This window comes from Geotrypetes seraphini, chromosome 2 (assembly GCF_902459505.1).
Source record: "Geotrypetes seraphini chromosome 2, aGeoSer1.1, whole genome shotgun sequence".
NCBI classification, from domain to species: domain Eukaryota; kingdom Metazoa; phylum Chordata; class Amphibia; order Gymnophiona; family Dermophiidae; genus Geotrypetes; species Geotrypetes seraphini.
The window spans coordinates 158,245,186-158,257,754 of NC_047085.1; the positions used below are offsets into that span (position 1 = coordinate 158,245,186).

Below are 12,569 nucleotides of genomic sequence, written 5' to 3' on the forward strand. Positions count from 1 at the left end.
AGCCCTTAACCTATCAAAGACGCCCACTCCACCTCCATATTCAAACCCCGTGGCTCTACAGTATCCAGCTGATAGATCAATAGGAGGCAGGTGATGTCAGCTGTTTAGAGGAAGTGTATTAAAGTAGAAGAGTAACACGCCATCGCCATCTTACTCTTTAAGAGTTCTAGGAGTCGGATGGCATTAGCGACTGTGGTGAGTTATTTTGAGCTAAAGTAAAAAATTAAAATTAAAAAATAAGGAGTTACAGGTTAATGAATAGTATTGACTGTTTCTCTTTTTTAGGGGAACCCTTGATAAAGCTCTCGGGTCATTCCCTCCCAGGTCACGCATAAGATAAGTGAAAAACTAATTATGGTAAAGTTGAATTTAAAGTTTATTTAAAGGTCCAGTGAATGTTATTTATTGAATACATCCTAAATTAACTTATTGAAAATATATTTGAATAGAGAAAGTTTAGGCCGATGATGAAGAGCCATGTAATTCTTCCCGCTTGAAGTTTTTGCTAGGCAGTGGAGTCGTGGGTCTGAGGCCGGTTTATTAAATTAATAATATCCAGCACAAGATTGATGACCTCCATTCTATGCATATTTATTGTGGTAATCCAGAAAACCTGACTTGGGTCACTTCTCTACATCACAGTAAGAGCAAAACAGACTGATAATGCAGTTTGTGCCCAAAAGACCAGGTGGTAAAACATGGCAAAAGACCAAAAGATATGTTGAAGCTAGAGGCCCATTTAACAAACCTGTGCAAAAATCTTTACTAGCCTGGTATTGTGAGAGGGTCGGATTTGCAGGTATTCTCTCCACCACTGCTTAGCATATACCAGAAACAACCGCTCTTTCTCTGCTGTTCTCTGGCGTTCCAAAGAAAGCTGTTGATCAAAATGACCTTTAGTTCACTTACAATTTCTTCCTCAAGCTATTTCATTTTGTCTTCAAAGGTTGCTCCCATTATGTGGCTGGGGCAAAACAGGAAATGGTAGTAGGAAATGCGAACAATCACCTACACTGCCACTAATGATGTACTTGTCCTTCATCCCACTTACACATCCCACCCCAAATTCTATAAACGGCACAGTTATAGAATAGGGCAAGTTGCGCATATAACATAATTTAACTAATGGGCACTAATTTGGCAAATACAATAATTGGCAGAAATAATTGACTTTAACAAGCACTAACTGGCGCAAACTTGCAGTTGTGCACATAACAGACCAGCCCCAAATCCATAAACAGTAGTCTAACTTCTCGTGTGCACTAATGCAAAGGAGGCACTAACAAGGGAGGGGCATAGGAGTGGCAGGGGCATTCTGACTATTCTTGCATCTACTTTATTGGCTAATTCCATTTATGTGCCAGCCATAGCCAAGGCAAAAGTGGTCACACCTAAAGTTTGGAAAAACAACTCTGCCATTACAAAATACTAGTTTAGTGCCCAGTTGTTTTTTTTACACCTAACTTTTAGTCGTTCAATGCTGCTGGAGCTGTGCTTTGTGTATTATGCTGCAGCTGAGAGAAGAGTCATCTAGCAGCAGTGCTAAGCATTAACACATATAGTATAGAGTGTGTATCATTGACACATCTCTGTAGACTACTGTTGACTCCTGATGCAGGCTATTTTGCCAAAACTTGGCTGTGTCGAGTCCTCTTTACAATCTGTGTCCTTCTGACTAAGACTGTTTCCATATAATTAGAATTAGTACATTTTCCTATTGACTGGAGAGCTTTGACTTTTTCACCTCACTTCTTATGTCTTTGTGTGCATACCTCTCTGAGGTCGACTTCTCCTCCTTCCCGTCTTTTAGTACCATTTATAAAATGACCCCAAAGAGAAGGCACTGTTATTAAGTCTACAAATCTTAGTACATTTTTTTCATATTCTGCTATCTAACAAATACAATTCAAAAACCACTAGCTAGGAGTTTGTCTTGTTGAAAATGTAAAATATATTGTGTAGGTCAGTGAAGCAATTATAGAAAAAGAGATTATATACTTACCCTGGTAAACTTCAAGTAGATAAGTGAGACATTTTAGATAGATGGGTAGTGTCCCCAAGGCCGTGTGCCATCTGCAAAAGGAGTTCATTCTGAATTTTTTTCTCTGTGCCTGTTATATTTCACTGGGCTCTCCAACTCCGCCTACAGTTAGTACCCAAGCACTAATAGCCACCAAATCAACGTGAAGTAGAGACACCCATAGCAATCAAGTTCAGTGACAACTGTTCTGCTCAAACAGCCAACAAAGGCTTCAAAGGAGCTCAGAAACTACTCTTGCAGAAATAATAACATATATGCAGTATTCTTCCCAGCCCTCAAGGGCTGACAGGCATCCAATAAACAACTTGGAGAAGCATAAACAGGCTGAGACAGTAGACAGGCACAGGAAGGAAAGGACAGGAGTCTAGAATGTCTCACCAGGATAAATACATAATCTCTTTTTCCAGTGCATTAGGCGAGACATTCTAGACAGATGGGACATACAAAAGCAGTCCCCTTTAAGCTAGGGCGGGATTGCTGCGCCAGTCCATAAGACCGAGGACCCAAAAGGTAGAGTCCTGTCTTACCACCACATCCATTCTCTAAAACTTGACAAACATGTGTAGTGAGGACCATATTGCCACTCTGCAGATCTCCTCAAGGGAGACAACTCTAGCTTCAGCCCATGAAGAAGCCCACTCCTGGTAGAATGCACCTTGACAGAAACAGGAGACTGTTTCTCGGAAAGAATATAGGCTGATGAAATGGCCCTATAGATCCATCTGGAAATCGTGACCTTGGAAGTGGGAGCACCTGCTTAACATAATGAGTGTGAGCAAGCACAAACAGATAGTCAGAGAGATGAAATTCATTAGTGACTCTGCGTACATCCAGTTTCTTCAAAAAGCAACCTTGCATCTTGGAACCAGTAGGCTGAAAAGCAGGCAAACGCATTCCTGATTAACATGGAAAGTCGAAATCACTTTCGGAAGGAAGGAAGGAACCATACGCAGGGAAATCCAAGTCTCTGAGATGTGGAGGAATGGTTCCCTACAAGAGAGAGCCTGGAGTTCCGAGACCTGCCACGCTGAGGTAACAGTGACCAGAAACACGGTCTTAATCGTCAAGTCCAAGAGGGAAGCATCCCGAAGGAGCTCTGATAAGGCTAGACAGCAACAGGTTGAGGTCCCAGGAAGGGAATGGTTGCTTGACCGGCAGTCTGATGTGAAGAGCCCCTTTAAAAATCTAGTGACATCAGGACGAGATGCCAAAGAGGAACGATGATCCTGGGCTCTAAAATAAGAAAGCCCGGCTACCTGGGCCCGGAGAGACACTACAGTGAGGCCTTCATCAAATCCAACTTGCAGAAAGGCAAGAATCACAAAGATTGGACCCAAATACAGGGCCATCTGGTCCTGAGCGAACCAATGTTAGAAAGCCTTCCATGCTTTAAGAACATAAGAAGTTGCCTCCGCTGAGTCAGACCAGAGGTCCATCCTGCCCAGCGGTCCGCTCCCGCGGCAGCCCCTTAGGCCTAATTGCCTGAACAGTGTCCCTGACTAATTTTGTAACTGCCTCTAATCCTATCCCTATTTCCTACCTCTACTCCTATCTGTACCCCTCAATCCCTTTGTCCTCCAGGTACCTGTCCAGACCTTCTTTGAATCCCTGTAGCGTGCTTCTGCTTATCACATCCTCCGGTAGCGCGTTCCATGTATCCACCACCCTCTGGGTGAAGAACTTCCTGGCATTTGTTCTAAACCTTTCCCCTTTCAATTTCTCTGAGTGTCCTCTTGTACTTGTGGTTCCCCATAATTTGAAAAATCTGTCCCTGTCTACTCTTTCTATGCCCTTCATGATCTTGAAGGTTTCTAACATGTCTCCTCTAAGCCTCCGCTTTTCCAGGGAGAAAAGCCCCAGCTTCTTCAGTATATGAGAGGTCTTCCATACCCTTTATTAGCTTAGTTGCTCTTCTCTGGACTCTCTCAAGTACCGCCATGTCCTTCTTGAGGTACGGCGACCAGTACTGAACACAGTACTCCAGGTGCGGGCGCACCATTGCACGATACAGTGGCAGGATGACTTCCTTCGTCCTGGTCATGATACCCTTCTTAATGATACCCAACATTCTGTTTGCCTTCCTTGAGGCTGTGGCGCACTGTGCTGACGCCTTCAAAGATGTGTCTACCATTACTCCCAGGTCTCTTTCAAGGTTACTCACCCCTAGCGGTGATGCCCCCATTTTGTAAGTGAACATCGGGTTCTTTTTCCCTACATGCATGACCTTGCATTTCCCTATGTTGAAGCTCATTTGCCACTTTTTGGCCCATTCTTCCAGCGCTGTCAGATCTTTTTGGAGATTTATGCAGTCCTCCTCGTTTTCAACCCTGCTGTATAGTTTGGTGTCATCCGCAAATTTAATAACCTCACATTTGGTTCCTGCCTCCAGGTCGTTAATAAATATATTGAACAGGAGCGGTCCCAGCACCAACCCCTGCGGAACTCCGCTCGTGACCCATTGCCAGTCTGAGTAATGGCCCTTTATTCCAACCCTCTGTTTCCTGTCCGCCAGCCAGTTTTTGATCCATCGGTGGACCTCCCCTTGCACCCCGTGGTTCCATAGCTTCCTTAGCAGTCTTTCATGTGGTACCTTGTCAAAGGCTTTTTGGAAGTCAAGGTAAATGATGTCTATTGATTCCCCTTTATCCACCTGGCTGTTTACCCCCTCAAAGAAGTATAATAAGTTAGTGAGGCATGACCTGCCCTTGCAGAAGCCATGCTGGCTCGGCTTTAGCTGCCCAGTGTTTTCGATGTGTTCCCAGACGCTGTCTTTAATCAGCACTTCCATCATCTTTCCCGGGACCGAGGTCAAGCTCACCGGCCTGTAGTTTCCCGGGTCTCCCCTTGAGCCTTTCTTGAAGATGGGCATGACATTTGCTATTTTCCAGTCTTCCGGAATCTCTCCAGTTTTTAAGGATAGGTTGCATATTTGTCTAAGTGGCTCAGCTATTTCGTTCCTTAGTTCCTTTAATGTAAGTAGAAACTGTGAATGACTTCTTAGATTTGAGAAGAGAGCGTCAATCCCTTACTCTTCATTAAGGACGCTGAGATCAGCGCAACAAAACTTACTAACTATTCCTTCTTTAAAAATAATTGGGACAAGAAGAACAACTATATTTTCTGTACAAGCACCCCAACTGTGGAACAATTTACCTATTTACTTACGGAACGAAACATCACTAATCAAATTCAAACGAGGTCTGAAAAGCATTCTTTATAAAGATGCATTCAATACATAGATAGTAATCGTAATAAACACAATACTTGTTCTTTAAGGAATTAAATGAGCAGAACATCAATATAGAAACTATAAGTGTTTTTAATCTTAATTCTCTTTTTTTTCTTTTCTATCAAATTATCATTAATATTAATCTGGATCTTCTTACACTCTTTATATTAAAATTTTTCTAATATTAAACCGATTAATTATTCCTAATATTACACCTCCCCTACCCTTATGTACAAATCTTAATTGTTCCCTTTTTTATTTTTTATTTTTTTTCCTTTTTTATTAATATTATAAATTATTTAAATTGTATTTCCACCTTTTACCTACATGTTTCAATTTGTATTAATAGAACATAATGATTAGTCTGTATTTTGTCTTATTTGTATTTGTATTTGTCATCCCTGGTTTCTATTGTACATTACAATTATGTAATACGCATTGAAATATTTGATATTGCGTAAAATCAAAATTTAATAAACTTGAAACTTGAACTTGAACAACCACTTCAGAATAACCTTTGTATTCTAAGGATGCGTGCTCAAGAGTCCTGCGGTAAGAGCAAAGCGACTCAGGTCCTCCATGCATACCAGACCCTGTGTAAACAGGTCTGGATGGGTGCTCAGGCAAAGGACGCAACCCTTGCGAATATGCATCAGATCTGTGTACCATGGTCTGCGAGACCAATCCGGAGCCACTAGAATGACTTGGCCTGGATGGACCGCGATCCACTGAACAACTCAGTCTATCATGGGTCAGGGAGGAAAGACATACAGGAGAATCTCCTGAGGCCACGGCTGCACCAGAATGTCAAGACCCTCGCTTCCAGGCTCATATCTTCAACTGAAGAAATGATCCATTCTTTTTCTTTACCAAGGCCATAAGGTTGAAGTGGGCAGCACCCACTATGGCTCGGAACGCCGCTGCGGACAGGGCCCACTCACCCAGATCCAGAGTCTGTCTGCTGAGAGAGTTGGCTTGAACATTATCGACTCCCACCACATGCACTGCTGATAGCGCCTGGAGGTGATGTTCTGCCCATAGAAATAGAAAGCGGGCTTCCTGAGCCAGGGGGGGTGCTCTTGGTCCCTCCCTGGTGATTGACATATGCTATTGCCATCGAATTGCCAGAGAAAACCTGACTGCTTGGCCCTCCAGAGTCTTCTGCAATCGTATCAGAGCCAGCCAAACGGCTCTCAGCTCCAACCGGTTGATTGACCATTTCATCTAAGATAGTGTCCAACACCATAGGATGTAAAGAATGCAGTGGGCTCCACAGCCCCGAAGGCTGGTATTTATCATCACCATGATCCAGGAGGCAATCTACACTGGAATGCTTGTGTAGAGCAACTGCGGGAGAGGCCACCAATTCATGCTGATTCGAGCCTCCAGAGTCCAAGGAAGACAGGACTGTAAAGCATCCCTATGAGAGCGCATGCCCAGCGAGAGCAGGGCATGTTGGTGAGGATGCATGTGCCCTCGTACACGGCACTACATCTATAGTGGCCACCATGGACCCCAGAATCTGAAGATAGGCCCACGCCAAAGGAGCCAGCAGCTCCAGAAAGGAAGAAATCTGGGCACACAGTTTCAGTCTGTACTCCTCTGGAAGACAGACACGGCGCACAGCCGTGTCTAAAAGGACTCACAGATAGTCCAGCAACTGTGTGGCCATCAGATTGCTCCTTCTGTAGTTCACGATCCAGCCCAGGTACTCCAGCACCTGGATCACCTGATCCACCGTGCACTGACCTCAGCCAACGAGGGAGCCCTGATCAGCCAGTCATCCCAGTAAAGGTGAACCTACAGACCCATTTTTGGCAGATAAGCTGCTGCTACAACCACCATCACCTTGGTGAAGGTACGGGGAGCTATTGCCAGCCCAAAGGGCAGAGCTGAGAACTGGTAATGCTGTTCCAGGACATGAAACTGCAAGAAGGCCTCTGTGAGATCCAGAGAGGCAAGGAAATCTCCCAGGATCACCACTGCAATGACCAATCGCACCATCTCCATGCAAAAGCTTGGAACCTTGAGAGCCGCATTCATGTGCTGAAGATCCAGAATAGGCCTCCAATTTTCAGAGCCTTTCTTTGGCATGATAAAGTATCTGCCTGAGCTACAGAGTTCAGGTAGCACCAACTCTATATCTTGAATATCCAGCAAGCATTAAACAGTGGTTTGAACCTTGAGCACCTTGTCCAGCTGCCGCAAAGGAGAGTCCACAAACCAGTCCATCAGAGGTCAGGCAAATTCCAGCTTGTAGCCTGACCGAATAATGTCCAAGACCCACTGGTTGGACAAAATGCGAACCCAGGCAGACAGGAATGCCGAGAATCTGCCCCCTATCTGAAGAGGGGCATCCCTCAGCCTGGCATCAATGTGCCTTTTTGGTAGAGGGTGCAGGATGGGAGGCAGAAGGCTGGGACTGCCTGTAGCCGGCATACCTGGTCTGGGAGGCCTGGGAAAATCTCTGTAATGTGGCACTCGCATACGGTCAGGATCGCTAGGAGCCATGAAAATTAGAGTGACCAGAACCTCTAGAAGTCCTGAGTCTGCTATCAGGTAAAGTCTTAGGGTGACGTTCCAGCACAGAATTCATGAGGTCATCCAGGCCCTTGCTAAATAATAACTGCCCCTTAAAGGGAAGTCTAGCCAATGTAGCCTTGGAAGTGGAATCACCAGCCCATTGCCTGATCCAGAGTATCCTAATGGAGTATGCCAGCACCTTAGCCAAAACCCACATAAGTTCATACAATGCGTCAGCAACATAATCTGACCCAGCCAAAAGAAGTTGAGAAGGAGGATCCACAGCTTTACTCTCCAGCATGCACAGTCGAGAGACAGGCGCGTGTGACAAAGGATGTCGCTGAAGCAGCCTTTATGCCTAAAGCAGCTGGATCAAAAGTCTCCATAGGATCACATTCACACGATGGTCCTGCATATCTTTAAGCACCACACCACCTTCACTGGGTAGAGAGGTACGCTTAATCACCTGCGCAACCAAATAATCCACCCTAGGATGACCCAGAAGCTGTTGGCACTCCGATCTAGAGGGTACAAGTGAGACATGGCTTTTGCTATCTTAAAAGCATCTTCTTGAGAATCAAATTACTCTGAAATCAGAATGCTTATATCAGGATGCCAGGAAAAGGTGGAAGATTGCAAGTGCACACCATAAAACCAGGAAGATGAAGTGGACAGAGCCAGCTGAGTGACTACATACAACTCCTGCAAAGACTCTGCAATAAGATCTGGCAAAGCCGCAGACCTAAATACAGAACTATGGGATCATCCCCAGGTTCAAAAACCCTAGAGGTGTCCACAAATCCAGCACACAGTCCTGGGAAGCACTGCTCCTTTAAATAAAGGGTCAGCAAGCTGATCATCATCAACAGGATCCCCCAGGTCAGGATCAGTCAGCACAGGAAGCACAGCTGACTGAGAGGAGGAAGTATACATAGAAGCTACACCACTAATAGGTGCATCTGAGGCAGAGCGGGACTGCGCAGGGGAAGAACGCCGGCTTTGAAACTCATTCTTCAAATGTTCCATAAATTCAGAGAAAGCCTCTAGCTCCTGGGGCATAGAGTTACCCTTTGATGACTTAACTTTGCGTTTCTTAGGATGCGGAGGGTCCACAGCCAGGCACACAGAATTATCAGCCGTGCCAAGCCCCATGCTGTTTCCAATCTCAAAATGGCAGCTATAGGATGTCACAGCAACCATTTTAGCTATGGAATCAGTGGGAGCAAGAGCAACTGGAGATTGCTCTTGCCCTGAAGACTCACTAGACCACCAAGAGATTTAAAGGTAGGCCCAAGGAGGGCTTTAAAGTGGTGGGAGGAAAGGGGGGGGGCGTGAAGAGTGATCATTTTTTTTTTTGGGGGGGGGGGGTCATTTTTGGCCAAAACCGAACTGCAAATTTTGGTTCCTGGTTCATTACTGAGAATCTTGGTTTCAGTTGGCCTCTGCTCTGAAACCTGAAGTCTTTGACCTAGCTGGTGAAAATATGCAGTCAAGACTTATTCATTTCTTATTCTTAAACACTTTTTGAATATTTCTGTATTTCTTTCATGTTGAAAATATAGAGTATGTTGTGTAAATGTGTGAAACTACAACAAAGACCAAAAAATTTAATGGTTAACTATTGATTAAATATAAATATTCAAGACCATTGAAGTCAAAAAGGACTGTAGATTATAATCTTAATTAATTATCTGATTGAGTATTTAATTTCTAATTTCATATATCGGGACAAGTCTCAGATCATGGAGTCAATCTTCCCATACTGGGATTTCTTCAAGAGAAAAGTCTCTATTCTCTTTGGTGTAAATGTGTGAACCATACTCCTGTCATAAACATCCTCCCCTTTATTGCAGCCTGATGCAACTTCAAATCTTAAAAACACCTGCAGTCACTAGATAGCGTGCATGAATGTATTTACAGTAGTGCAGACACAAGCATTTCAGTTCACAACTTTATTTTCTTTAATTATTGAAACTGAAGATAGCAAAATGTAGAAATCACTTACTTGTGTCCTAACAACTTCTTGGGAGAGTGTCTGATTTATTTGTGGATACAATTCAAGTTTAATGTTCAGGATTCCAACTGACACCTTGCACTCTGTGCCTGGGAAGCAGAATACATGGTGTAATCAGCTTGTAGTGAGTGAGGGCACTCAGTTGTTCTCAAAATCTTAATAACCTACACATTTAGGAAGTCAATAAAAACTTATCTCTTTGACAAATTTCTTTGACCCCCACTTCAACCTGATGTACTTCCAAAACACTTCCAGATAAACCTAACTAAACTTAACATGCCAATGTAATTTCAAAAGTTCTCTGTAATGTCGCTGTCTGTATACAGTCTCTTCCCTTGTAAACCACTTAGAACTGTTTGTGGTATGGCGGTAAATAAAAATAAAGTTATTATTATTTGGGTTGTGCCCCAAAACAACAAAAAGTTTCAGCATTGCTCAGCCTAGCTGAAATACCTCCTCATAATGTACAGTGCACTACAGTAAAGGGGATAAACTGGCAAGAAGTTCATCCTCTCGCTCTCCTGATCACCCTGCTCCCTACTGATGGCTGAGAATTGAAAGTGTTTTCCCTAAAAACTAAACTCACCAGCCTATTTTTATGCCAACAGAAGAGCTGCTACAGCAGAGACTGATTTAAGTTCCCTAGGCCATGTCACAGTGGCAAATGCACATCCCCACTGACCTCCTCAAGCAGGGGAACTGACCGCAGATGTCCCAAACTACAGCAGGATCAGCCCCTGCCAAAACAGTGTAATAAAATTAGGAGCTTTTTTCATTGCTGTATCTTCTTTCCAGATCCTGAATACCATGCTCACTCCCTGATGATTATGAAGAGGGCTGCTTCAGGATCTAGGTTCAGTTCCTCATCAGGAGTAAAGTTGGAGATGCCGAGGATGTAGTGTTCAGTGGAGGAGGAAAGCAGTGTTTAAAAGTTCCAGGTTCAGAATGGATGAAAATTATGATGCCCTTAACTGTGGGCTATCGCGGCAATGGCTACTATTTGGGTTTCTGCCAGGTACTTGTGACCTGGATTGGCCACTGTGAAAACAGGATACTGAGCTAGATGGCCCACTGGTCTATTTTTATGTTCTTATATAGTGTGGCAGGTCAAGAAATAAAAACAGGGAAAAAAAACAGAAACCACATAACTATAAAAGAAGATTTGTGTGCTGTAATCGGAAGAAAGGGGTCTCAAACTCCAGACCAGTCCAGAACTTGTAGGATGATTAAAGCACCTCCTAAAATGAATAATTTCAATCCCAAACTCAGTATGCAGTTTTGCTTCCATATGAAGCCGAAAATGCTTTGTGAATGTACGAACAACTATATCGCAGGGCTGCAGATGTAAATCATAGTAAATGAAATGACGGCAGATAAAGACCTGAACAGTCCATCTAGTCTGCCCATTAGATATTCTCATTAAACATACATGATTAAATTAACTTGTCTCTTCTTTTATATTTCTGGGCCATAGACTAAAGTCCACCTAGTATTGTCCTAGGTTCCAACTACTGAAGTTGCCATCTAAGCTCACGCCAACCTATTTAACCATCCCATTGTTTGCAGGATATCTACTGTAAAGTCTGGCTAGTAATGTTCTCATGTTCAAAGATAGTGGAGAGCCCATCCTACACCGAATCACCTTACATGGGACACAAACCGTACGTCTGTCCAATACCAGCCTTAGTTCTTTAATTTATACAATTTGTTTTCTAATTAGAGATCCTATATGTTTAGCCCTTCCTTGAATTCCATCACCGTTTTCCTCTCCACTACCTCCCTCAGGAGGGCATTCCAGGTATCCACCACCCTCTCCTTGAAAAATAATTTCCTAACATAACTCCTAAATCTTCCTCCCTGCAATTTCAATTTATACCCTCTATTTTTACCATTTTCTCTTCTCTGGAAAAGATTTGGTTCTATATTAATACATTTCAAGTATTTAAATGTCTGTATAATATCTCCCCTGTCCCTCCTCTCGAGTATACAAGTTTAGGTGAGGAAGCAATTTCCCATCCAATTATTTAAAGCCTTTTCAGGGGGAAAGAAAACAACAATAAATAAGGGAGGGGACGAAATCAGACTCCTACGAGTTTAATAAATAAATAATCAATCTAATTAAACTTACTCTATGTCCTCTTTTTTTTCTGAAAGCTTAAAACCTCAACTGACACCCAGTTTTCCAAGTCAAGAGCTACTTCAGTAACCAATCCAGGAGCTGCACAGTCCACCTGTCCCCATTCACTAGAGACAGACAAACACTGAGCAAACTATACAGGACCTCTTTGTTTCTTTGTCTCCATCCACTGGTCAATAGGAACAACCCACAAGTTCTGGACTGGTCTGGTAAGGATGCTAAAGAAAGTTAATATTGTCAGCATATAAATTTTGAAAATTTAAGTTCCGCTTGCAAATTCACAGCACATTTCTGAAATGTCTTATTTCCCCCCAGTGTGGTCAAATTTATGTGAACTTGCACATATACTCTTAGGTGGCTGAGAATGAAATCCTATATTATAAAGTGAGGAAGCTGTGACTGATCTGGAAAATATCTCTAAGGATTTTGATGAAACCAGGCCAATCTATGGTTTCTGGTGTGAGAAAGTGAATTAACTAGTCTGGAGTTCATCAAAATTCATTTAGGGAATCAATAGATAAGAATACAATATTTATATGATATTTTTGATTGAAATATTTGAGGGAAGGGTGGGTGGGGAGGGAATAAATTTATGTATTTACGATGACAATAGAAAGAAATTCAA

At 43.1% G+C, this 12,569-nt stretch overlaps 1 protein-coding gene across 5 annotated transcripts in view; it reads right to left on the reverse strand.

The window, feature by feature from the left end:
* CEP76 (centrosomal protein 76) overlaps nucleotides 1–12,569 on the reverse strand; it is a 105,259-nt gene that overhangs the window by 65,275 nt on the left and 27,415 nt on the right. For 3 of the 5 annotated variants that reach the window (XM_033934120.1, XM_033934121.1, XM_033934122.1), the window contains 2 exons: nucleotides 9,799–9,896; nucleotides 749–877 (listed from right to left, as the gene is read on the reverse strand). In XM_033934120.1, coding sequence (XP_033790011.1) covers nucleotides 749–877; nucleotides 9,799–9,896 — 227 coding nt within the window. The remainder of the gene's footprint in view (nucleotides 1–748; nucleotides 878–9,798; nucleotides 9,897–12,569) is intronic. The other 2 variants (XM_033934124.1, XM_033934123.1) reach the window with 1 other exon arrangement.